This window comes from Halichoerus grypus, chromosome 3 (genome assembly GCF_964656455.1).
Source record: "Halichoerus grypus chromosome 3, mHalGry1.hap1.1, whole genome shotgun sequence".
NCBI classification, from domain to species: domain Eukaryota; kingdom Metazoa; phylum Chordata; class Mammalia; order Carnivora; family Phocidae; genus Halichoerus; species Halichoerus grypus.
This window is the reverse complement of record NC_135714.1, coordinates 2,001,522-2,025,935: the sequence shown is the minus strand read 5'-3', so window position 1 is coordinate 2,025,935 and position 24,414 is coordinate 2,001,522. Positions and strand designations below refer to the sequence as shown.

The following is a 24,414-nucleotide window of genomic DNA, read 5'->3' as shown; positions in this document are numbered from 1 at the left end:
TTTCTGAGTGCCGAGCACTGTGCCACGTTATCCTTCGAAGTAGAATTACTGTCAGTCTGGTTTTACAGGTTAGGAGAGGAGGGATAGGACTGGCTGGGATAATGCCCATACAGAATTTAGCTTGCTTCCTGGACAGAGCAAACGGCCACTGATGTTAGCTGTCCTTATCAACCACCAGGCACTACAGCAAACTTGGAACACACTTTATTGCCTCCGAATGGAGCCAATCCTTTCGTTTGCAATATGAATTTCACCTTCTCTTTCTTGAATTTAGCAAAATAACAAATCACCCCCTTAGTCTTCAATTGTTTACCAAGTACCGATTATATGGCTAGCCAGCACTGAAAGGAATAAAAAATCAGGGTAAACCTATGCCCTGCCCACACACGGATTACAATTTAGCTTGAGAATCACTGACTACACAGTGTTCTAAACCCCAAGTTCCAAATTCCCCGAGGGCAGAGAGTGCCTCCGAGCCGGAAGAATCAGAGCAAGCTATGAAGATGAAGGTAAACTGGATTCTAGAAGGGTGGAAAGAGATGAACAAGAAGAAAGCAAGGAGGGCCTGCTGCACAGGAGGTCGGAATGGCAAGCAAACAAGAACATGTCCAAATGAACACAAAAGTTGTTCATTTTTTTTTTATAACAAAAATGTATTAAGTAGCTCTTGGGTGTGGAATCAAATGAAGTGCAATGAAGGAAACAAAAATATTAGCTACTATACTTCTGGAATCAAAGGATTTATAAGCTACTTCTAGAAACCCCTTACAACCAAAATCCTGGGGAGGAAGCCTCAGCAAAAGACAGCACGAATGACACCAGGTGTATAACTCTGTGTCAGATGCTGAGCAACTGCTAATCACACTATCGTGTGAAATCCGAACGGAATACTACATAGAAGACCAAAATCCACATTAAATGTATCCTTATTCTCCTCTCTGCATTTATGCTGTCAATTTCTCCAAGAGACAAAATGGGGTGAAAGTCTCCTCAGAAGTATGATGTGAAACAATTTAAGGTTATCATTTAAAGCCATGAGAGGTCACAAATTGCTTAACAAATGTATAACACAGGAAAATATTTTAAATGTTAAAAAAAACCCAGCGATTTTGTGTTTTATTAACAGTATGATCATTTTCTACTTCCTTAAAGTGTGCCTGGCAAAGTGACAAACAACTTTTTCAATGCAACATTATCTGCCAACATTCCTTAAAAGGAGGAACGGTTTTAAACACCTTCTGTGTGAGAACAGAGACTGATTTTATTTGAAATAAGTCTAGAAAATGACTGGACTCACTCATAATATTAAATCAACAGTGTAATTCCCAGGGCCAACATATAACTGCTGTGCTATGTACACTCCTTCCAAACGTTAATTTTCCAATACATGAGCCAGAGAAACTAAATGAGGAACTAGCCATGCACGAGCTCCTAAAGCAAATAAAGTCTCAATTTGGGAGAACAGCCCTAAGTTATAACCAACACTCAGTATATATTCATCTTTCTGATATTTCATATTTAACTTCTCTAACCATTAGCCACACAGACAAAAAGACTCTTTCTGAACACAGGAGTAAACACTCTTTGTTGATGAGGGGCAGACCTCCTAACAATTACACCACTATGAGTTAATACTTTAGGGAACAAAAATTAAAACTCTTTTGAAAGTATCACTGCAGTCCTAGGCTTTATGGCAGAAAATACTGGTTTTACGTATTTATTTTTTTTAAGATTGTATTTATTTAAGTAATCTGTACATCCCGCGTGGGGCTCGAACTCACAACCCCGAGACCAAAGTCACACACTCTTCTGAATGAGACAGCCAAGCGCCCCTGGTTTTATGTATTTAGCTCTTAGAGAGCACTTACGTTTACTTCCTTATCTAATCTGTACAGCATTGTACAGAAATCTGCTTGACACAATAGTCCGTTTTGTACATTATGCCAAGGTGATGGTACAGTGGAAAGAAAACAGGTTGAGCTTGGGTCAGACCCGATTTCCACGGAGGACGTGTCACCTCTGTGACCAATCTGGAGTTCAAAGTGATTAACACCAGACACAATCAAATGCTCCACTGAAACCTACTGCTGAGGTTGCCCCACTGCCTTAACAGAAAAGTAAGACCCCGTTCTCTTCCCACCCATCTTCAGTCTTCTACTCAGAATAATTCAAGAAGAGGTCTCTATTCTCAACTCTTAATAATAGGAGACACTTTAGAAAATAAAAGTTCACTACTTTTTAAATCTGGATCCTTCCATTTAAACCCTCTCTTGGGTATCTAATTCTCGGCACCAGTGACTGTTACTGCAAGAACTCCTGACGAATGTTTCTGACCCAAGGTCTCCAATGAGTTGAGGAACCAGGCACTTTCTGATCCCACCTTTCCTCGTGAAGGACACAGATGGGAAGGGGGGTGGATTAAAAAGGAAACAAACCCCAGAGATCTGAAAAGAGCGGTATTCCAGGTTAACTTCTCCCACAGAACGTTATTCACTGTTCCAATCACAAGAGGAATTCACTGGTGCTTCCCAACAGCATCCCGAGTCACCAGGAGCACCCCTTCCCGGCCATGTGCGCCCAGGACGCAAGCCCGGCCCTGGGACATGGTGCCTAAAACGCCCTTTCCACGTGGTCTTCAACACGGGGCTCTGGCCAGTGTGCACCTCGCGCGGGCATCAATCGCGATCGATCGCAGCACAAACACGAAGCACCTGCGCCATCACCGCGTCCGCAGGAGCCCAGGGGCTGAAGGACCACAGGTGCGCAGCTCTGGAGACAGGGCTCTACCAGCGATCTCCGGACGGAAGGGCTGGGCCAGCCGCTGCTGTTACACGGACACAAGGCTGAACTCTGACTTGCTTCCATTCACACCCCGCAGAGCCTCAGCTCAAACCTCAACATCAAGACGCTATGCTACAACACCGGTCCACAAACGCTAAGTAAGGCTCTTGCTCAGGGCAGCGCACGGGCTTCTCTTCTTTGTCCTTTAAAAACCACAACGGCTGGTCGTTTCCTGCCCGCTTCGCAAGGCGGTCCGGCCTCCTCGGCCTCGGGTGAGGACCCTGCTCGCCGGGCGCTGACGCACGGGACGTCGCGGGGAGGCGGCAGGTCTCGGCAGCAGGCTCGGACTAACGAGCGCACGGCGCAGGCTACCTTTACTTGGGGTCCGAGCGGCTGAAAGGGGTGCAGGACAGCGGACGCCTCGGACCCGCCGGTCCCGAGAGCGAGGCCGAGCGGAGCGTGGGTCCGGGCCCCCCGGAGGTCCGGGCTCCCCGGAGGGTCCGGCGCCCGCCGTGCACACCCACCTTGGCGCGCTTTCAGCAGCAGCGAGTTGGCCACGAGGTTCTCAAGCTCCACGGCGCGCAGGCGCCGCCGCCGCCGGGATCCGCGGGCGCGAAGAGGCGGGGGAGGGGGGGAGGGCGCCGCCCCCTCCGCGCCTTGCTCGCAGGACGCCACCTGCCCCGGCGACCCCGCGCGGGGTCTGGGCGAGCTGACCCGCCGCCGCCGCCGCCCCTCCAGCTGTGGCTCCTGCCGCCGCCGCCACGGCCACGGCCACGGCCACCACCCGCCGCGCCGCCTCCGGGCCCGCCTGCGACGCCGCTGCCGCCCCTTCGGCCGCTGCTGGCGCCGGCGCCGGCCAGGGGAGCCCCCGTCCTCAAGGCCCGGGCCTCCGGCGGGGGCGTCGCTAAGGCGAGGGGAGCTGGCAGCGCGGTCGGCGGAGGACTCTGCGCTCACCGCCGCCGCTCCGGGGCCCGGGCTCCCGTCCTCATCCCTCGCGCCTGGCACGGGCAACTCTCTCCTCAGAGCCCGGCTCCCGGGCCGCCCGGAGTCTCCGCCGAGCCCCAACTCAGGGAGGGGCTCACCGGCCGGGGCTGCCCCTCGCCCCGGCGGCGGCGGCTGCTAGTGCCGCCGCCGCCGCCTCCGCCTACTCGCAGAGCGGCCGGCTCCCTCCAACGGCCTCCCACAAGAGGGAGCCCGAGCGCTCCCCTCGCCTCCGCGCCCTGAGGCGGGTGCGGCGCGGCGCACTACCGCTCCCAGAAGGCCGCGCGCAGGGAGGAGGAGGCGCGTCCGGCGAGCGTGGCCTGCTGGGAGTTGTAGTCACTCGCCTGTAGGCGCGTAGGCTAGCTTGCGGGTCGCGTGTACTTCTCGCCGGCTCGGTTCTCGCGGGACGAGGGCGGGGCGGCTCCCCGGTCCCCGCACGCGTTTCCGGAGGGAGCGCGCCGCGCGGCTGGCAGAGTGGGGCTGCGAGCTGGCAGGAGCGCCATGGGGAAGGCCAGGCCGGCGGCGGCGCGCAGGAAAGGCCCCGGGGCCCCGGCGGGGGCGCAGGGCGGCCGCGCGAGGCCCATCCCCAACCCGTTCGAAGTGAAGGTGAACCGGCAGAAGTTCCCGGTGCTGGGCAGGAAGGCGCGCCATGCCGTGGGACAGCCCGGGGTGTCGCGCGCGCGGGCCGTCCAGAAGGTAAGGGGCGGGGGCCGCGCCGCGGGGACCTGCCGGCGGGGGGGGGGGGTGTCCGGAGAGCGCCAGAGTCCTGGGGTCTCCAGCAGCGTCCGGTGGTTAGGATGGTGCGTGCCCCGGCCGGGGGTCCCCCCGATCTTCCTGCGCGCGCTGCAGGGAGCCGGCCCTGGGAAGCTGGCGCTCGGTGGACACGCGGCGCGCGTGTGCCCTGTTCCTCGGTTCCGCGGGGCGCCCGTGCACGCCTCTTCCAGCCTGTCCTCGCGGGGACTTGGAGCCTCTGGTCCAGGGGCCGCGCATCCTTTTCTTCGCAGGGCAGGGATGTCACGGATGTTGGGAGAACAAGTGCGTCTGTCTTTCCAAGCACAGCACCGTGTCCCTCGCGGGGAGACTGAAGCGCTACCTTCTGTGCTTACCGTCCCAGAGTTTTCTGCGCCTTTCAGCCTCTTGCAGGTGGCATTCCATGTTCGGCCTCTGAGACGTGTTCTTGGGTTTAACAATATTCAGTAAGACACATAGTATCCTACCGAAAAAATTAAGGTGGGTGGAAAAGTCAGGGCACAGAAGGGACCTGCACGGTTCCCAGGGTCTCAGCTAAGGGCTGGGCTTCACTCGGTTTGAATGTCTGTGAAGCCTGAAGCTCCCTCCTAGCTGCTGGGGGTTAAAGGTCAGTGAGGACTTGCCAACCCAGCCTTCCTGGGCCTGTCCTCCGTGTTCTGCCATGCAGGGCGCTATCCAGTCCTTCTCTGAACTGAAGGGAGAGTCCTTACTGCAAGGACCTGACAAGACTAACGTCCCGGGCTGATGAGGCCCCCAGGGCAGCCGTGGGGGACCGTGGGGGACCGGGTGACGTGCGCTCCAGAGCAGCTGTTTGTTTCCACCAGCTAAGCGTGTTTTCTCATTTCTAGAGCAGGGATAATAATATCCATCCTTTTCCTAATGGTTGTTGAAGATTAAATAGCACATATTAAGTGTTGCCTAAACACTAGACATTATTCTTGTTTCTCAGCTTGTCATTCTCAGACCTTTTCACAATCTGGCCGCAACCTATTATCCTTGCTTTGCCTCTTGCAACCCAGTTTGTCCAAAAGTCCTGTCTTATCCCCCCAAATCCCTCAGGGGCCAGCACAAGTCAGCACTTCTGATACTTTCCCAAGCCCTACAGCCCCAGTAGGGCAGGGTGCTCATCCCTGTAGTGCCTGACAGAGTCACCTCCGTGCTCTGGCCGGCAGTGAATGGCCCGGAGGCCGGTGTTGGTGCCTCCTCCCATCCCCGGTGCTTTGGGGGCTCAAGTCAGAAGGTATGATAGGAAAATCAGAAACTCCTTCCTAGAGGGAGTCACACTCGAGATTGGAAGGGTGAGCAAAACGTTACAGGTGGGGATGAAGGCCCGTTGTCCCCTGTCACGGGGTGTGTGGCACAGCGTGGGGTGGGAGGGCTCAGAGCTGTCCAGAGGGGACTCAGGTCATCCAGGGCAGTTAGAGCGTGCGGTGAGTGTCGGGGCATGCGGGGCGGCAAGGTGGGCCTGTTCTTCTCATCGGTGACCGTCCCTCAGAAGTAAACGCGCTGTCCCGTGTGTCTTCTGCTCCAGTCAGTGGGCGGCGCTTTGGGTAGCACTTGCTCGCACAGCGAGACTGCAGGTGTGGTCAGCGCCATCCCGCGGCCCAGCGTCGCGCTCCTCCGTTCTCGCTCAGGTGGTGAGATAACCAGAGTTGACGTGTCCGTCGCCCCTCCCAGTGGAATAGGCGTTGTATCAAGAAGTGTATATTGAATCCTCACAGTCAGCCTTATGAGGGAAGTACTGGTATCATCCCCATTTACACATGAGAAAACGGAGACGAGGAACCATGCCAGAACTTTCTTCAGGTCGGGATTGGGGGTGCCGAGACCCAAACCCAGAGTTGAGCATGTAACAGACAGCAGTACCTGTGCCCGGCTCTGTCCTGAGCAGTCTTGCATCCATTCTTGTGATCCCATAATCCCGTAGCAAGGGCCGGCGGGAAGGTGAGGCCTCTGGGGACAGAGAGGCTAGGTGCCCCCCCCCCGAGTCTGAGCTGTCACACTCATGACGGCACCTTGTAGGCCTCACACACATGGATGATCACGAAAGTGCTATGGGTAGTGGTTGGGGGGGTCCCAGTAACCTTTAGCAAGTAGACAGATTTGCAGATCCGGAATCTGAGAGGAGCAAGGATCGACTGTATACTAACGAAGGCGTCCGTGTGACAGAGAGAAAATGGGCAATCCTACTACAGTCTCTGTGTAATCGTAGTTGACACGCATGACGTCCTTTTCATCTCCTTGTTCGTCTCCCTTGTTCGTTTCCTTGTGGCTAGAACCTCAGCTCCCCTGGCGTCTCTACCTGACGGAGCGACTTCCGCGTACTCATCGTTCTGCTCTTTGGGTTGCTGCTGTTTTTCTTCAACCTCTAGTACTGGGCACGGAAGTCCAAGGCACACCCTAGAGAGCCCCCCAAGCTTCAAACACAGTCCTCTCTGCCTTCATTATATGGGGGCAACCCGCTTCCTCAGTAACTGAGATCTGTCTTTCCAGCCAGTAGATTAGCCCTTTTTTGACTGTTGGTGGCGGTGGCCTCGGGCGTCCAGAATGGCCGTGACAGTGGCATCTTATAATTCATTGGAACCATCGTGTGTCCCCCTGTGGGGGCATTTCCTCTTTAGGGACCAAGATCGCCGAGCCATCAAGCGCCCACAGTTGCCAGGACCCACACTAGATTTTTCTGTGATCTGTTTTCCAGCGCACCCAGACGTTACTGAAGGAATACAAAGAAAGAGATAAGTCCAATGTATTCACAGATAAGCGCTTTGGGGAGTACAGTAGCAACATGAGCCCAGAGGAGAAGATGATGCAGAGGTTTGCCCTGGAACAGCAGGTATGCAGACAGTGGGAGGAGGGTCTGACGCCCCAGTTGTCCACAGAAGCCAAGCAGAAGGAGGTGGTCACCCCGTCGTTCACTTACACTTGTGTGGGTGCCCCCCCCACAAGGTACGGTGGCGAGTGCGGCGCCTTGTCCGGCCACCAGCCTGGCGGAAAAGTATCTTGACTCGAGGACAACACGGTGTCCTGAGTTCTTGACTGTAGTGCGGCTCACGGCTCGGTCGGGCGGAGAGCCAGTCGGTCGTGGAACACTGGCGAGATTTGCCCATGGCTCGGGTGGGCCCGCTGATCCGTTTACCTCCTGTGGCTGCTGTTTATCTCTGGATCATTGCTCAAATGACCCAGAAAATCTGATGTGTTTGGGCTATGTTGTCACATTATACAGATAGTGGAAAAATAACTGGGTTTTGCTGCTAAATGGATTGGAAATTTTAGGAAGCTGATTTTTTTTTCTTCTGTCAGCGGCAACATGAGAAAAAAAGCATCTACAACCTAAATGAAGATGAAGAATTAACTCATTACGGCCAGTCTTTGGCAGACGTCGAAAAGCATAATGACATTGTCGACAGTGACAGCGACACTGAGGAGCGCGGAACGCTGTCTGGTGAGGACGGGGAGCCAGGGGACAGTCTGCTGGTTTCGTCTTCTGTGCCTTTCTCTTCGCACGGTTCATTGTCGGAGATTTTTTGTGCATGCTTACCTGTTAAATGTGGTCACTTAGGTGGTCCTAGCTCACTGTGATGAAGGTAAGCGCTTGGTACCTTCATGTTGACAACCTGGTCTCCACAGGGCAAGTGGCCTCAGGCTTATCGGCACAAGAGGCTGTGATGCTCGGGTCACTAGGGGAGAAGTCGGGTTCCATGTGTTCCCAGCTTTGGGCCCTGGGGGCTCAGCTGTTCCTTAGACATTTCCTGGCATCCTTTGAATCTGGCTATGAGCTCATCAAAACCCAGGTAACTTAGAAAAGAAAAGCTCTAACTTTTGAGCATACGTGTATTTATAACTTCACAGACGCATCATCTGGAAGCACGTTGTGTTTAGTCTGGCTGCATGATGAGGTGTCCTCCCTAGAGTAGGAGAGGTTCGTCGTAAAGGTCGATCCTGTCAGGTAGCTCTTACCTCGTTGTGATGGAGGTGCGGGAGGGATCAGAGGGTTCCCAGGGTTTCAGCCGGAGCACCTGCTAACGTGGGACTGCCAGTCACTGAGACGGGCTACCCTGTGACACACACCGGCTTGGGGCAGTTTGAAACGTTGCCGGACGTGCGGGGGAGGCCTCGAGTCCCGGGAGCGGCAGCCTTAGGGATGGGAGGAAAAGAGCAGGTGGGGCATCGGGGGCCACTGCTGAGTCCTGGAGCTCGGGGGCAAACCCCATAGAGAGAGCCTTTTCAGAAGGGAGTGGGAAGGGGGCCTTGCTACTGGCGATAGGAGCCATGAGAACTAGTGAATCCACCCCAGAGGGGAGGCAGGAAGCGAAGGGGAGTGATGGGAGAGTTGGGGAGAGTCAGGACTGAAGGCGGGGTTCCAGAAGCCCTGGTGGGAGAGGGTGGTGAGGAACGCTTCAGCAGGAGAGAAATCCGATAATGACCCGATAGAATAAGAAAAGTTGATTTGGGACAAAGGCAGTGGAGTTGCTTAGGTCATTTCCTTGAGTAGCTGGGAAGGGATAGCCCAGCCACTTGAGCCCCAGGGCTGCTCTGGGGGGGTTTGGGGGGCGCTGAGAGCGGGGGGGAGCGGAGCACCCTCAGCCCTGGTGATCACTGCCAGGCGGCCTCAAGAGCCCGGCCGGAGTCGACGGTTCAATACACGGGCCTCTCGTTCCCGCACACACATCCATCTGCGCAGATGTGGCCGGGAACAGGTGGCCGCGCGAGCAAGGGGGCGAGGGCCGTGGGCCTGCTGTGGGAAAGCAGCCTGAACGTTCTGTTTCTGTTACTGGCAGGAGATTTGGGGGAAACTGCTTCCCATGCAAGCTTCCATTTTCTCATCTGAGATTCTGGGTTTTTTAAGGTTTCTGTGCATTCCCAAGTGGATGATTCCCACAGTGTTTTCTCTCTTCTGCCGCGGGGACGGGGCCGGCTAACCGACGGGCCCCTGCTGCGGTTGCAGGCTCCTGCCCTCAGGACCTTCCAGTCTCGGAGCCCCTGCCCGAGGAGGCGTGCGGGATGCGGGTTCTCTGCGGCCCAATCCTGGGCTCTCTGTCCCGAGACGCAGACTCCGCCTTGTTTTACTGCCTTTGCTGATCATTCATGAGATTTGAACACAGTTAACTAGTAGCGCCTTGGTGTTTCCAGGCGTCGGGTCCCGGTCAGGGGGTGTTTTATGGCTCTGGGTTTTCTCGGGGTGGTTCATCCTGGGGATTTCTTACATGCCACTGTGCCTGTGGTCTCGTGCAGCTACGCTGCGGGAGGACTTTTTCCTTGAATATGGGATTGGTTGTCAAATCTGCACTTGGATGAACGTTGGCGGACCAGTGCAGGAACCGGTTTGTGCGCCAGCTTCACAGACGCCTTTTCTGCCCTTTTTCCCCAGCCGAGCTGACCGCCGCCCATTTCGGAGGCGGTGGCGGCCTCCTTCGTAAGAAGACCCCACTGCAGCAAGGGGAGGAGGAGGAGAAGCCGAGGTCACGCAAAGAACTCATCGAAGAGCTCATTGCAAAGTCCAAGCGAGAGAAGGTGTGTTAGCGCTCCCGGTGGGGCGCTCTGGCCCGGGACCCTCACCAAAACAACTCCCGGGCTCTTCTTTCTTGTGTGTGTTTAGGCTCTGTTTAACGTTTTCTGTGACTTTAATAGAAGCATTCGTTTTAAATAGGAATATTTTACATTTCATCTTGCGTATGCTTCTCACGGTCTGTTGTGTTTGGGGAGGACTTGGGGGTGTCTTTGGTTGGTTGGCTTTGTGTGTTGACGTGTATCGCTGTCTTTACTACCAGCAAACTGCTCAGAGCATCCAGATGAACGGTTGATAGCAGGGACTTAGTTCTGTGTGTTGAGATTTTGTAGCTTCGCTTTCCTAAGACACTCATTTCTCAGGGTGTCTCCGTGCTGCTGATCCGAACGCGTTGACTCTGGCTGCTTGCTCGCGGCCCCGCGCTGGCAGCATGCACCACCTTGCTCTCTCTCCCCAGAGGGAGAGACAGGCACAACGGGAAGGTGCCCTGGAGCTCACAGAGAAGCTGGATCAAGACTGGAAAGAAATCCAGACTCTCCTGACACACAGAACTCCCCAGTCCAAGAACAGGGATAAGAAGGAGCACCCCAAGGTGCGTATCAAGTGGACTGGACCTTTCCTCCACTGGTGGAGGCCAGCGTCCCTTCCGGCCTGTTCCTTGACGTAGATAGCTGCCCTCCTTTTCTCTTAGTTCCTCTGTCTTCCAGTGAGCTTTCGTGGAGTTTCTGGATACATGTGGTGTCCGTGTAGAGCTAGACAAAAAGAGACTTCAGTATCTACTCCTGGATAATTAAACTAAAGAAAACGGTTGTTTCTGGTATGAGAAATCCTTCGAGGGGAGGCCTTCTCCAGACGGTGTTTGATTTTTCCCGTCACACGTCTGCACGTCCATATATACAGTTACTTAGTTTTCCCTCCAAATGGTGTATGGCTCCTACCACATCCTTTTTAGTCTAAATTGTTGGAAAAGCGGCATTCACCTGCGTGTCTGGCTTCTAGGAAGTATCCAGGATTTCGCCAGACGGCCACATCACGTGGCCAGCCGTCCACCTTTGTGGGCCACTGACACTGTGGCTGCCACCTTTACCCCAGCCCATTTTGTGGGCTTCATGCCTAACGAACAATGTTTAGTTTTGTTAAAGCAGGTATGTTCTGAGAAGAATTTCCCAGGAGTGAAAAATCCTATGTGACCTTAAAGGGTCCTGCAGATTGATTAGAACAGTTTTCTTTCAAGAAGGAAAGACTTGGATACGGTTCGTCTCCCTCCTTCATGAGGTCCAGACGTTACCGGATACGTAGGAAGCTGCTTGTGCAGATCATTTAAAAAAACAACGACTAAAAGTGAAAAGTTTCTTCTTTCTGCCCTAGCCTGACGCGTACGACATGATGGTTCGTGAGCTGGGCCTTGAAAGGAAGGCCCAGCCCTCTAACAGGATGAAGACGGAGGAGGAGCTGGCAAAGGAGGAACAGGATCGGCTCCAGAAGCTGGAGGTACCGGTGTGACCGTGACCGCGATGGGGCCGCAGGGCCCAGTGCCATGCGGGGGGCACCGCGGGTTCTGGGTTTGAGGCCTTTCTTCTCCGTTTTGTGAGGTCGGCTGCAGATGCTTTATCAAAGGAATCTTCTTAGACTGTTTGAAGTTTGTTTCTTTTACTATAAATAAATTTCTTTTTTGATATAAAAACAAGAAAAATGCAGATGATACCCCAAATATACCAAATAAATGAAAGTTTGCTCTAATCCCCTTACCTCAGAACAGCTGCTTACAATCTAGTGCACGGCCTTCTCAGCTCATTTTCTGTGCCTTAAAAAGGCTTGTAAAATTTCATTACTCTAAAACAAAAATGAACATTGACACACTGTTCCGTATGTGGCCCTTTAGTCCAGCCCCACCCGGGCCTCTTCCCGGCCGGCGGCCTGTGTGCAGACAGCCGCGTGGTTGAGCCCCCGTGGCGTGCCTGCCCCCTCCGTGGCTGCGCGGTGGGGAGTGAAGTCTGCGTAGCTCAGCCAGAAAGACCTTAGAACCACGGGCTTGCCTTCCAGGTGACTAGACGCACTTGTGCCGCGATACTTGTTTCCATTTGCGTGTGGTAGGAGGTCCCTACACACTAGGGAGAAGGCAGGCTCGGAGCCTCCGGCCCGGGGACCATGGCCTGCAGGAGGGCAGGGCCAGTGTGCCTCCCACGACATGCTTCCTTCCCACCCAGGCTGCGAGACTGCGGAGGATGCGTGGCGAGGACGAGGCCGGCGATGCTAGAAAACCGAAGCACCTGTCCGCGGACGACTTAAATGACGGCTTCGTTCTGGACAAAGACAACAGGCGCTTGCTTTCCTACACAGTAAGGAGTTTGCCTTCGCCGGCTTACTTGCTCTCTGAATTCAGAAGCACGGTTTCTGGTATCTGAGAGGTTCATCCCAGATGGAAGTTGAATTTGTAAAAACGCCCGTGTGCTCTGCGTCTGGGAGTGCGTGGCGGGTCCGATCCCGCACCTGCGGGCAGGCTACCTGGAGAAGGGGCACGCCAGCCTCGCGCTGTGTCCTCGCTCGCCGACATCGGCTTCCTCCACTCGTAAGTGTGTGGTTACCTGCTGGCTCAGCACTGCTGTTTCGGGAGCCGGTAAAATAATTGAGTTTCTAAAACTCTGTTAGGTCTACACCCTTTCCCCTTCAGAGGATCAGCCTGGTTTCAGGGCAGGAATACAGGAGGAGGTCAGGAGTGTTGAGCAGAAGGGGATCCGAGGTGCTGGGTGCTCACAGAACACTGGGGGGTTTGGCAGGAGAGCGTAGTCAGGGGTTACCCCCAGGTGTTGAGGTCCCACCACCTCCAGGTGCAGCCCAGTGTCGGGAAGCCCCTGCTGACCCACCGTTTCACAGCCCCAAAGCCGGTGGTGGGAGGCTGCAGACACAGCTGCTGGAGCCCGTGGCCACCGGGGCGCCTGCCACACCTTGGGTCCCTGCTGCTCCGTGGCAGAAGCTGAGCCTTGCCCAGAGCCCTGGCGGCAGGAATCAGGAAGCTGTTCCCCGGCCTGCTGGCCCTGAGGCTCTGGAGCTCGCCGCCTGGCACGCAGCCGGTGCGGAGGGCGGATGCGGCACTCGGTGCTCGTGCTCCTTGTGTTTGCAGCGTCCGACATCGCTACAGGGTGTTCCCCCGGGGTAGTGAGGCCTGTGGTCCCCCTGCTCTACCCTAGGATGGAAAGATGAGCATCAAGGAAGAGCAAAGCAGGGAAGCTAGTGACGGCGAGAGCGAAGAGGAACAGGGCGAAGACTCGAGCGAGGAGGACCCAGAGGACAGCAGTGACCCCGAGGGACACTCAGACCTGGAATCGGATGCGGAGAGCGAGGAGGACTGTGGGTGGCCAGACAGAGAGCCCCGGCAAGCCCCGGGAAAAAGAATGACAAGCGATGGTCACAAAGCTCGAGAACCTGCCAGAACTGAGCTGCCCTATACATTTGCAGGTACAGATTCTGGGTTTTCTTACGTGTTGGGATGACTTCTGTGACCTAGCGACAAGTCTTCCTCGCTGGGACCGAGGGTGCGCTTTTGGGCACGTGGACCCATAACGTCTGGGCTTGTGAGGAGCACGGTCCTCCTCGGCAGTGTCTGGCCAGCGTTAGCCAGCTTCTGTCGTGTGGCTGGGGACAGTTTCGTGGGCCGGCCACAGCACGAGGACGACACACCTTTCCACTGGAGGTCGTCGTGCTCTTTCCGTGGCCAGCCTTTTGTGGTAGAAATGTGGCTGCCACAGAGAGCTGGGGCGGGGCCTGGGAGATGGGGGTCACCTGTGAGGAGGCTTCCTATGGGCCACATAACCTCTTACAGCGAATGTTGTGTGTTGTGTGGTCTGGTGCTTGGAGAAGAATCATCCAGTTCTAGCGAGCAGTCCTAAATTGTCCCGTGACTTACCGTCACTTCCAGAGGCTGGCTCCCTCGGGCATGGCCTGCGATCGGTGGGAGTCTGGGTGGTGACAGCACTCTGCCACGTGGCTCCTTCCAGCTCATTCTGGGCCAGTGTGGACACTAAACCCAGTGTCTGCTGCCTGGTCGCTGATCAGTAGCCCGTCCCACCGCCCCTCTCCCCCAGGACACGCCAGAGCACCCGTTAGATCCAGCGGCAGTGGTCCTGGTGGGAGGTAAAGCGTGTCTGAAATACGCGTGAAGTTGTCTCGTGGTGAAGTGATATCGCCCCTGTTCTGTTTCATTTTTAACCTCTGTGTGATCAGAAACGTGATTCTCTTTTTAATTATTAACCGTGGAGTGTGTTTTGCATTTTTGACAGCTCCTGAATCCTACGAGGAACTGAAATCCTTATTATCAGGAAAAACGGTGGAGGAGCAGCTTGTGGTGGTGGAGAGAATTCAAACGTGCAACCATCCGAGTCTCGCCGTGGGAAACAAAGCAAAACTGGAAGTACGTGCCCCGTGTTGGGAGTGTCAGGGACCCCGTCTGTGTGTCCGAGGTGCGTGCGCCTCAGCCCCCTGCGGCTACGAGCGCCCCGTGCCATGACCCCGCCACGGGCCCCGGAGCGGGTGCTGTTGCCCTCCGCTCACAGGTGAGGGAGACTGAGGCCCCGGGCATGTGGCTCACGTGGCCTCAAGCCGGAGAGCGAGCCCTTCAGGGAGATGAGGACTTGGAATGTGCCTTTTCTTCTCCACGAGTGCTGCCCGTTGACGGATGAGGCACAGGGCTAGGCGCGCTCCTGGTCTGAAGACCTGGGTGCCGTCTGCCGTCCTGCAGAAGCGCACGCCCCAAGCCCTTCTGCTGACCCCCTCCTGGTGTGGGACCGGCTTCTTGGCCTGCGCTTTGCAAGGTGCTCCCGTCAGTGGCCCCGAGGCGCGTGCGCACACGTGTTAGCCAGACGCAGGGGACGGCCCCCTGTGAGCCCGTGGCTTTATTCTGCGGGTCGGCACTGAGCTCTGCTCCCAACCCGTGTTTCCGCAGAAACTGTTCGGCTTCCTTTTGGAGTACATTGGAGATTTGGCTACAGATGATCCACCAGACCTCAGAGTAATTGATAAATTGGTTGTGTAAGTAACCACGGCAGGTTGACTGGAATGCGGGGCAGAGGTGAACAGCTCTTTCCCTGTTTGCAGTCATAAAAGTACGTCGCGGAGTTAGTAAGGTTGACCTTGTAAACAGGCCCCCTGGCATACGCTAGCTACAGTGATTTCGGTGACCACAGCCCCCTCAGAGTGGCGTTAACACACTGCTCCCATCACCCTGGGGACAGACACGCTGTTAACTACAAACGAGTCGGCTTTAAGACAGTTGAACACTTCATTCTTGCTCGTGCTGTTTGGAGGCTTATTTTGTGTTTCATTCGCCAATGAAATTTCAAGCTCTGCTCGGACGGGCCGACGGGTGTTTGGGACACGTGGTAGACTGTGTCCTGGTATTGTGCAGAAACCCGCCTGCTCCAGGTCCACGCTTCAGTGGGACCCGACAGGCTGGTGCTGCGAGCATGAGGGAGGCCAGCCCCTCTGGTCTTCCCGTTCCCGCCTTGCCCAGGGACGGCTGAGCCTTCGCTCCCCGAGGACCCCTGTGAAGGCAGAGACTGGAGCGTGGCTCCTGGCCCCTCGTTGGCCGGAGGGAGGTGTGGCAGATGGAGGGTTAGTGAGTGCCAGGGCCCCATAGGGGCCTGTCTGGGGCCAGCCCCATGCTGTGCAGCCCACGTCCCCATGCCACCTTCTGCCGGTACCACAGCGCTTGTGAGGAACCAGTAAGTTCCTGTGGACGGCACCTTGGGACCGTCCGCCGAGTCTGGCTCGGAGAATGTGCTTCTTACGGCATTATGCTTCTGCCGTCGCTATTGAGAAGTTAGACTTTCTAGGAGGTGGCAAAAGTATGTATAGATTGTTATAAAACAAACATGTTAGAAGCAGTATCTCGACTGCCGAGAAGGGCAGCCAGACCAGTAAGAGGAAAAGTGGGTTCGTCCAGGGGCTTCTGGGCTGACTTGCTCAGCCAGCAGGTGACTTTGCAGGAGCATGGTGAACGTGAGGTTTGTGGGCTTTCTTTCTGATTTCGTTATCTGAGGTCATTTTCCCCTGACCTGTGTTTCTGATGAACAGGCAGTTATATAATCTTTGCCAGATGTTTCCTGAGTCTGCAAGCAACTCCGTAACATCTGTCCTGCGAGACGCCATGCACGAGATGGAAGGGGCCGTTGAGGCCAGAGGCCGGGCGGCGTTTCCGGGCCTGGACGTGGTGAGCGGGGACTTGGTCTCAGGCACGGGGGCCGGTGCTGTCGGCCGGCCAGGACGGCTGCTGAGCGGGATGTGCGTGGTTTGGCGGGTTCGCCATGCCCTCGAGCTTCCAGACTGAGCTGGAGAACAGACCGGAACAAGGTGGGAGGGACTGTTTATGCGCGAACATGTCACTGCGGTGTGTTTCACTGGTTTGATTCCGTGCGAATGGGGCTGTCTGTGGCCTTCGTGGCGAAGAGGCTTTGGGCCAACAGAACGAGTGTGTGTTGGGAAGGACTGAGTCCGAGCCCTGGCCCTGCCGTGGCCCCACTGAGACAGCCGAGCCGCTCTGAGGGCTCTAACAGCCCGTGGCGGCTGCGGGCCACCTCGTCAGCATCCGTGACCTCGAAGAAGTACTTGCTCCGTCTGTTCCCTGCTCTAGGATTTCTGTAGAAATGAAAAACCGTGATTAACAAAAACTCAAAAACACAGGGCCTGTGTCCTGGTTTTAGTGGACCCCCCCAAAGCGGGATCTGAGTCGGTGTCCGTGAGCCTCAGCCCCCGGCAGACACTCCCTGTGTCACCGGAGTGGCCTGTTCCCGCAGAGACCGTGCGACAGGCCCCGTCAAGTTCCTCCGATGAGCTGTGCGGCCATCTCCTTGTCTGTGAGCAGGGGTGGGGAGGGGTGCAGTTAAGCCTCCCGTGAGGTTCGTGACCGTGGCACGGCTGGACGCAGTGGTCAGCTCGCGGGCTGTCACCGTCACAGGTGCTCCCTCAGTGGACACGCGTGGTCCATTGCTGGCGAAGCGAGGCCGAGCGGGCTGGGTGCGGGAAGCCGCGGGTGCTCTCCCTTCCCCTCTGCCTCCCTGAGCCTGCGTCCCCTGGAGTCCCAGGTCAGGGCGGCGTGGGGGGCTCTGCGGAAGGAGGAAGTGGGGGCTCCGGGGTGTGCCTGACGTGTTCAGAGTGGTCCGGTTCAGGGGGTTTGGGAGGATTTCTTGGTGCCTTTGGACCAGATGGAGGGTGTGCAGACCCTGCCGAGCCAGGGTGCAGGGATGCTCTTCTGCTTCAGCGCGAAGCAGCCTCCCCGGTGCCTCCCGGGTGGGGAGCCCGTGGGCGCGTCTGGCCGGGGGTCCCCGGAGAGTGTCACCCTCTGAGCCAGCACTCCTGCCGCCCCCCGTATAGCCTTGCATGTCGTTGTCGGGTGCGCAGGCCAGAGCCATGGCTCACGCTGGCTTCTCGGGGCCGAGCCGAGCCTGGTGCGGCGGGTGGACTCGCGGGCATCCGTGGAGGGAGCCCGACCTGCCTCCCCTTCCAACGCGCGTCTGCGCCCACGGCCGCCGCAGTAGCCTCGCCAGCCACCCAGCGTCTCTGCTCGTTTGGAAAGGAAAGAGTAGTCTGTGACGTAGCTTTAGTCTGCGCTTGCCTTGCTGGGAGCCGAGCCCAGGGCGGTTCCGTGTCTGCGAGGAATTCATCTCGGTGAGCGGTTCTCGCCGTGTCCTCTGCCCGTTTCTGTTCGGCCGTCGGAGTGTTAGTCCTGAGCCGGCGCTCAGGCAGAGTCCGGCGTGTGTGTGTGTGTGCGGGGACGGGCGTGCCCGGCGTGCGTGTGTGTGTGGGGACGGGCGTGCCCGGCGTGCATGTGTGTGTGTGTGCGGGAATGGGCGTGCCCGGCGTGCGTGTGTGTGTGGGAATGGGCGTGCCTGGCGTGCGTGGGGGGGGACGGGCGTGCCCGGCGTGCGTGTGGGGGGGGGAACGGGTGTGCCCGGCGTCCGTGTGTGTGCGGGGACGGGCGTGCCCGGCGTGCGTGTGGGGGGGGGGACGGGCGTGCCCGGCGTGCGTGTGTGTGCGGGGACGGGCGTGCCTAGCGTGTGTGTGTGGGGACGGGCGTGCCCGGCGTGCCCGTGTGTGGGGACGGGCGTGCCCGGCGTGCGTGTGTGTGCGGGGACGGGCGTGCCCGGCGTGCCCGTGTGTGTGCGGGGACGGGCGTGCCCGTGTGTGTGTGTGCGGGGACGGGCGTACCCGGCGTGCGTGTGGGGGGGGGGATGGGCGTGCCCGGCGTGCGTTGTGTGTGGGGACGGGCGTGCCCGTGTGTGTGTGCGGGGACGGGCGTGCCCGGCGTGCCCGTGTGTGTGTGGGGGGACGGGCGTGCATGTGTGTGCCCGGCATGCGTGTGTGTGCGTGCGTGTGTGGGGACGGGCGTGCCCGGCGTGCCCGTGTGTGTGTGGGGACGGGCGTGCCCGGCATGCCTGTGTGTGCGTGCGTGTGTGGGGACGGGCGTGCCCGGCGTGCCCGTGTGTGTGCGGGGACGGGTGTGCCCGGCGTGCCCGTGTGTGTGTGGGGACGGGCGTGCCCGGCGTGCGTGTGTGTGCGTGTGTGGGGGGGGGAATGGGTGTGCCCGGCGCGTGCGGGGAGGGGCCGTGGAGGTGGGACGCCGGCAGGTGCGCCGCGGCCCCTCACAGGAGGCTCAAAACCTGCTTTGGTCCTGGCCTGTGGGAAAGCCGTGTTTGGAACGTCCGTTACTTCCTCTAATCTGTGTGCTGACGCTCTTTCAGCTCGTTTATTTGAAAATCACCGGGATGCTGTTTCCAGCCTCCGACTTCCGGCACCCCGTGGTGACGCCCGCGCTCGTGTGCATGAGCCAGCTGCTCACCAAGGTACGTCCTTGGCGGCCGGGCGAGGCTGTGGGGTGTCGCTCCTGCGGCCCGAGTGCAGGAGAGGCTCCGGGCAGGGGCCTGTGAAGACGACCCTGGAGATGGCCCCAGACGAGGTTATGGAAGGTGTGACCCCAAAAAAGAGCCCTTGGAGTTAGTGGTGACGCACCAAGTGTGACGTGGGCCCTGTTCCCCTTTCGGCTTAAGCCCGAGTGGTCGTGTCTCCTGGGCGGGTGTCTGGTGCACACTCGGTGGCGGTGTTGCCACACGGCGGGTCTTCGCGAAAGCGGCGGAGCCTTGGGGCCTTGACGCTCTTCACCCGGTCTGATCCCACTGGACCCTGCTGCGGGAGGGGCGCTGCTTCCTCCGTGCGGGGGCGGGGGCGGGGGTGGGTCTGGGGCCGCAGACCTCGGCTGGGACGCCAGCCTGTGCAGCTCGCGCAGCCTTCCGGAACCTTCTTCCTGCCCACTGACCGCACCCTGTGCTCCCGCGCCAGTGCCCCGTCCTGTCTCTCCAAGACGTGGTGAAGGGCCTGTTCGTGTGCTGCGTGTTCCTGGATTACGTGTCTCTGTCGCGGAGGTTCATCCCGGAGCTCATTAATTTCCTCCTCGGGATCCTTTACGTCGCCACTCCAAACAAGCACGGCCACGGTGAGTGGGTCGGACGGAGCTTTATCAAGTGCGTTCTACTTCAGCGTTGCTTTAAAAGTCGTCCGTGCTCCTTGTAGAGAGTGTGGGACGTGGAAAGTGAGACATCAAACCCCTCCGTCCAGAGCGGCGGCCTCTCCTCTGTGCGGCTGGGCGGACACCCCTGCACCCGAGGGAACCGGGGCCCCCCCTCTTCCCGCCACCACGGCCACACGCAGCGAGTCCCATCCGTGGCGTGGACCCCAGATGACTGAGCTGTCAAAAGCTCATGAAACAGCTCAGTTCTTTTATGTTGATTCTGTATTGAAATAACATTTTTATACTTGGGGTTAGACGAATGTATCATTAAGATCTTTTTTTCCTGTGCCCCGAGAACGTTTGCGCTCCCTCCGTGTGGCCCACGTTGTTTCTAGTGCGCAGCCCTGTCTCTAGTTTCTAGAGCGCCGGGAATCCTGGAAGGAGTGACCATCAGAAGCCACGTTGTAACGAGAAGCAGTTCTAGCGTCTGTTGACCTGCTAGGCTGTGCTGGTCTTAAGACCCCCCCCCCCCCCAGCAACACCCGCGATGCTGACCACTCACTGCTCCCCCGGGTTGTCGAGGTGCCGCCCAGTCTCTGCCCCTCGCTCCGTGTCCTTAGGATCCCCTTTCCTGCCCCGATCGGTCGTCCGTTGTATCTCCGATCCAATGCCGCCACGTAGGATGCTAGTCGTACGGAGCACCTCACCAGTGCCAGGGGGGGCACTTCAGCCCCAGCAGCTCCTCCGTTCAGGACCCTCAGCACACTGTCCTGCCTCCCCCGCCTGCAGCTGCTGCGCCCGGCCTGCACTGACCCCCTCGCCGCAGACTCCCGTGCATCGGGCCTGGGCCTGGGGAGGCACAGTCTTGCCAGGGGGCCTGTCAAAGTGGACGCTGCGGTGGGGGCGGGCGGCGGCCCCTCTCCCTTCACCCTGCCGCCGCCAGCTTTGCTGTGCCAGGCGTACGCCGGGCCGGCCGGGCCCGCTGCCTCGATTGCTCTTCCAGGTGGTGACGGGGTTAAGTCCACTCCGCTGGCATTCGTCCTCCGGGACAGGCCTTCTCTGACCTTAGTTTACTAGGTCCCCGTGCCACCTGCACCCGCTCTCCCCCCAGCCCCCCCTCCCCCGCCCTGCGTCTCGGGCCCACCACGTCTCTTTCTGATGCTCCATCCCGTTAACTCCATCTTCCGGGCGTTGTCTACTGCCTGTCTCCCCCTCGAGGTCAGGGACCTGGGCTGTTCCCTCTGTCACCCCTGCGGAGGCTATAACCCCACCTCTGTGGGGTGAACACAGGCTGCATGTGTCCGAAGTGACCCTTCTAACTGCGTCACCATGCAGAGCCTGCCCTGTGACCTCGTGATGCTCAGAGGCCGCCTCTGTCCTTGTCCCGCTTGGACTTCAGGTTACACTCTGGTGCACCCTTTCAGAGCATCTGGGAAGAACTCGGAGTTGCTCGTGGTTTCTGACCAAGAGGACACAGCCACGTGGCAGAGGAGAGGCCTGTCCCTCGGCTGGGCCGGTGGACTGAAGGGCCAGACTAAGACAGAGGCCAACCACACCAGGTAGGCGGGGGGCTTGGGGCGCCAGGGAGGGCGTGCTCAGTGCCGGGCCAGCCTGGAACCAGACACAGCTGGGACCCGTGAGGACGCACCTAGTGTCACTCTGCAGATGGTACGATCTTATATGGGAGAAATCCTAAAGACTCTACAAAAGAGCTGTTAGATCTCATAAACTAATTCAGTGAAGTAGCAGAATACAAAGTCAACAAAAAATCACTTGCGTTTCTATATGCGGTGAACAATTGAAAAGGAAATTAGAAAATTCCGTTTACAACAGCGTCAAAAAGAGTAGAACATGAGAATTGAAAACCAAGGAGGGAAAGATAATTGAGACAAAACATCGTGGACGCTGTTTAAGGAAGACAAAGCGCAAGAAAACAGCTCATGTTCGTGGATCTGAGGACTCCCCTCCAGACACCATCACACTGGGGACTGGGTTTCAGCATGTGAACTGGGGGGACACACACATTCAGTGCACAGGAGGGCTGGGGCTTTTTATTAGACGTCCTTCTGTTCTCTGATTTTTTAAAAGTATGGATTTGAAATATCCTTTTGCTGTGGTAAAATACACAACAGAAAGTTTACCATCTTCATCGTGAGGCCAACAGTTGAGTGGAATTCGGTACATTTACATCCTGGTGCAGCCACCACCTCCTTTCACCCCCAGAAGTCCCCATTCGTAAGACAAGTTGTGTACCCACCACACACTCACTCCCCGGCCCTGGCGCCCCCCCCCCCCCCAGTCTGCCTTGTCTCCAGCATCTGGCTCCTCCGGGGACCTCCTAGAAGTGGGGTCACAGTGTCTGTCCTCTCTGGCTCGCATATTTCACTTTATAGCATCGTGTCCTCCAAGTGCATCCACGTGGTGGCAGGTGTCAGAATGTCCTTCCTGTTTAAGGCTGGATCACATTCCATCGTGTGGATGGACTACGTTTTGTTCATCCATCTGTCCACCCGTCCACGGACACTGGGGTGCTTCCCTGTCTCAGCTGCTGGGCATGATGCTGCCGTGAACACGGGGGTGCCGGCATCTCATCGAGACCCTTCTGTTAATTCTTTTGGGTACATACGCAGAAGCAGTATTGCTGGGTCGTACAGTAGTTTTAGGTTTTGTGTTTTTGAGGACCCCCCCCCACTGTTGAACCCCTGCCAGTTTCTCCGTGTCCTCCCAGCATTTATTTTTTTAACAGTAGCCATCCTCCTGGGTAAGAGGTGTTAACTCCCTGTGGTTTTGATTGGCATTTCCCTGAAGAGGAGTGCTGCTGAGCATCTGGCCATCTGCGGGTCTTCCCCGGGAAATGTCAGGGCAGGTCCGTGAAAAGAGAAAAAACATTCCCAGAACGTGTATTATTTTTCAAGATAATGTCGGCTTGATTTTGCAAATAGTCATTTAAAAACTAAAGTGGAGCCACTCATTTTCAAGTTGCTGCTGCATTTCCCACAGTGACCCTCTGTGCTCAGGGACACGGGTCATCTGTCCCACCCACTGCCACGCTGGACGTGGACTCCAGCCCCTGTTGGGTTTTTCAGAGCTGTGGGTTGGAGATTCTAGTTTTTGCCGAGAGGATGGACACTGGCAGTGACCAAACCGAATGAGCTGGACCCCTTCCTGCCTCTGGCCCTGAAGCTGCGTGTTGCCCCCTCGCAGACTGTCCTGCCTGGCCGTGTGTCTGGCCTTGGTGAAGCGCTGCGTGCTCCTCTACGGCGCGCTGCCGTCCTTCCAGACCATCGTGAGGCCGCTCGGAGCCCTGCTCACGGAGCACCTGGCCGACGGCAGTCGCCCCCAGGAGCTCCAGGTGAGGCCTCCCGGCACGCGGCCCTCTGCGCAGGCTCGGCCGCCTCTGAGAGAGGGAGCGGGCTAGTGGGCGAGCTTGTCTTGAGGTGCGGCTCTAGAAACACCCCTGGGCAATGACGGTAGTGGGATGACTTAGGAGAAGTGACCGTTCTCCTGCACGGGGTCTTGCTCGGTGCCCGTGGTGTGCCCCCCCCGGCCGCCGGGGCTACGGTGAAGGCGCTCCCGTGTGTGTCCATAGGGGTGGGTCACTCAGGCCCGTTGTGACCAGTTTCTCTGGGGAAGGAGATTCCATGGTGTCTGCTGCATGCCCAGGGAACCTTCTAGAAGGGTCTCAGGCGTCTGTCGTCCTGCCAGCGGGAAAGGGTGCACAAGGCTGTGAGCTGTCCCGTGCGCAGGCCCCCCGCCCCTGTCCGCACGCGGTGGGGCCCCCTCGGCTGTGCCCCCGTTCAGCAGAGGCGGCCCCGGGCCCCACGCCGGGCGGGCCTGCTGCGGCCTCAGCGTGCCCCCGGTTCCAGGAGCTGTGCCGGAGCGTGCTGGCCGACGTGGAAAGGCACGAGCAGCGCTGCCGGCCGCTGGTGTGTGCGAGGAGCAAGCCGCTGCCGCTGAAGCTCTTCACGCCCCGGCTGGTCAGAGTGTGCGTGGGGGGCGGGCGGCCCCGGGGCGGGCGGCGGGGGTGGGGGCGGGCGGGCTGGACCTGCCGCTGGCTCTCCCCTCAGCCTGGAGTTCGGGAAGAAGCAGGGGAGCAGCAAGGAGGAGCAGGAGAGGAGGAGACTGATCCACAAACACAAGCGTGAATTTAAAGGAGCCGTCCGGGAGATCCGCAGGGACAACCAGTTCCTGGCTCGAATGCAGCTCTCGGAGACCCTGGAACGGTGAGCGGCGGCGGCGGCCGGGGCTGCCGGGGGGTCGGGCCGGGTCCCCGTGAGTGACTGCCGGCCCCGGGGCCTGGGCAGGCGCGTTTCCTGCCGCTCCGTGTGCGCTGGCCCGCGTGGATGCGAGCCGCTACTGGGTCGCGTAGGGAGAAGGGCAAAAGCTGATGTAAAAATGGGGTTTTTTCTTTTTTTTTTTTTTTTTAAGGGATGCGGAAAGAAAGCGAAAAGTGAAACAGCTTTTTAACAGCCTGGCCACACAGGAAGGTGAATGGAAGGCTCTGAAGAGGAAAAAGTTCAAAAACTAGTTTCCCAGACAGGGCAGGGAGGTGCTGTGCACTGAACGTAATAAAGGCCGCCTTCCCGTGCGCCCGGGCTCCTCCCTGCGCTCCGGCCGCCGGGCCTCCGGGGGAGCCAGGCCTCGCCAGCAAGCGGGGGCTTCTGCTCCATCCCGTGCAGACGCGCCCCCGTTAGTCACAGGGTTTGGGACTGAGGGCGAGGATGCGTTCTGCCCGGTGCCATCCGATGAGGCAGGCAACGTGGGGCCCAGCGCGGAGGCCCAGCCCTCCCCGGGCTGGCGCTGGAGGCCGACGTCACAGCCTGCGGCACGCTGACCGGCCCTACGTGGTGGCCCCGGTGCCCGTGCCAAGCAGCCGGTCCCTGAGGTCACACAGCCAGCC

At 58.1% G+C, this 24,414-nt stretch overlaps 2 protein-coding genes across 4 annotated transcripts in view; one reads left to right on the top strand and one right to left on the bottom strand.

Annotated features, from left to right (window-relative positions):
• GRK4 (G protein-coupled receptor kinase 4) overlaps positions 1 to 3,437 on the bottom strand; it is a 92,549-nt gene extending 89,112 nt beyond the window's left edge. Inside the window, exon 1 of one of the 3 annotated variants that reach the window (XM_078068324.1) lies at positions 3,306 to 3,437. The gene's annotated coding sequence lies outside the window, so the exon portion shown is untranslated. The remainder of the gene's footprint in view (positions 1 to 3,305) is intronic. The other 2 variants (XM_078068322.1, XM_078068323.1) reach the window with 2 other exon arrangements.
• A 695-nt stretch (positions 3,438 to 4,132) lies between these two features.
• On the top strand, positions 4,133 to 24,102 carry NOP14 (NOP14 nucleolar protein). Its single transcript, XM_036085643.2, has 18 exons — positions 4,133 to 4,458; positions 7,211 to 7,345; positions 7,813 to 7,954; positions 9,881 to 10,023; positions 10,476 to 10,610; positions 11,387 to 11,509; positions 12,226 to 12,357; positions 13,207 to 13,474; positions 14,296 to 14,426; positions 14,958 to 15,043; positions 16,088 to 16,223; positions 18,751 to 18,852; positions 19,346 to 19,499; positions 20,914 to 21,073; positions 22,719 to 22,866; positions 23,381 to 23,499; positions 23,582 to 23,737; positions 23,943 to 24,102. Exons 1-18 carry the CDS (start codon positions 4,264 to 4,266, stop codon positions 24,040 to 24,042), a joined length of 2,565 nt encoding a protein of 854 aa, XP_035941536.2. The 5' UTR covers positions 4,133 to 4,263; the 3' UTR covers positions 24,043 to 24,102.
• The last annotated feature ends 312 nt before the right edge of the window (positions 24,103 to 24,414 follow it).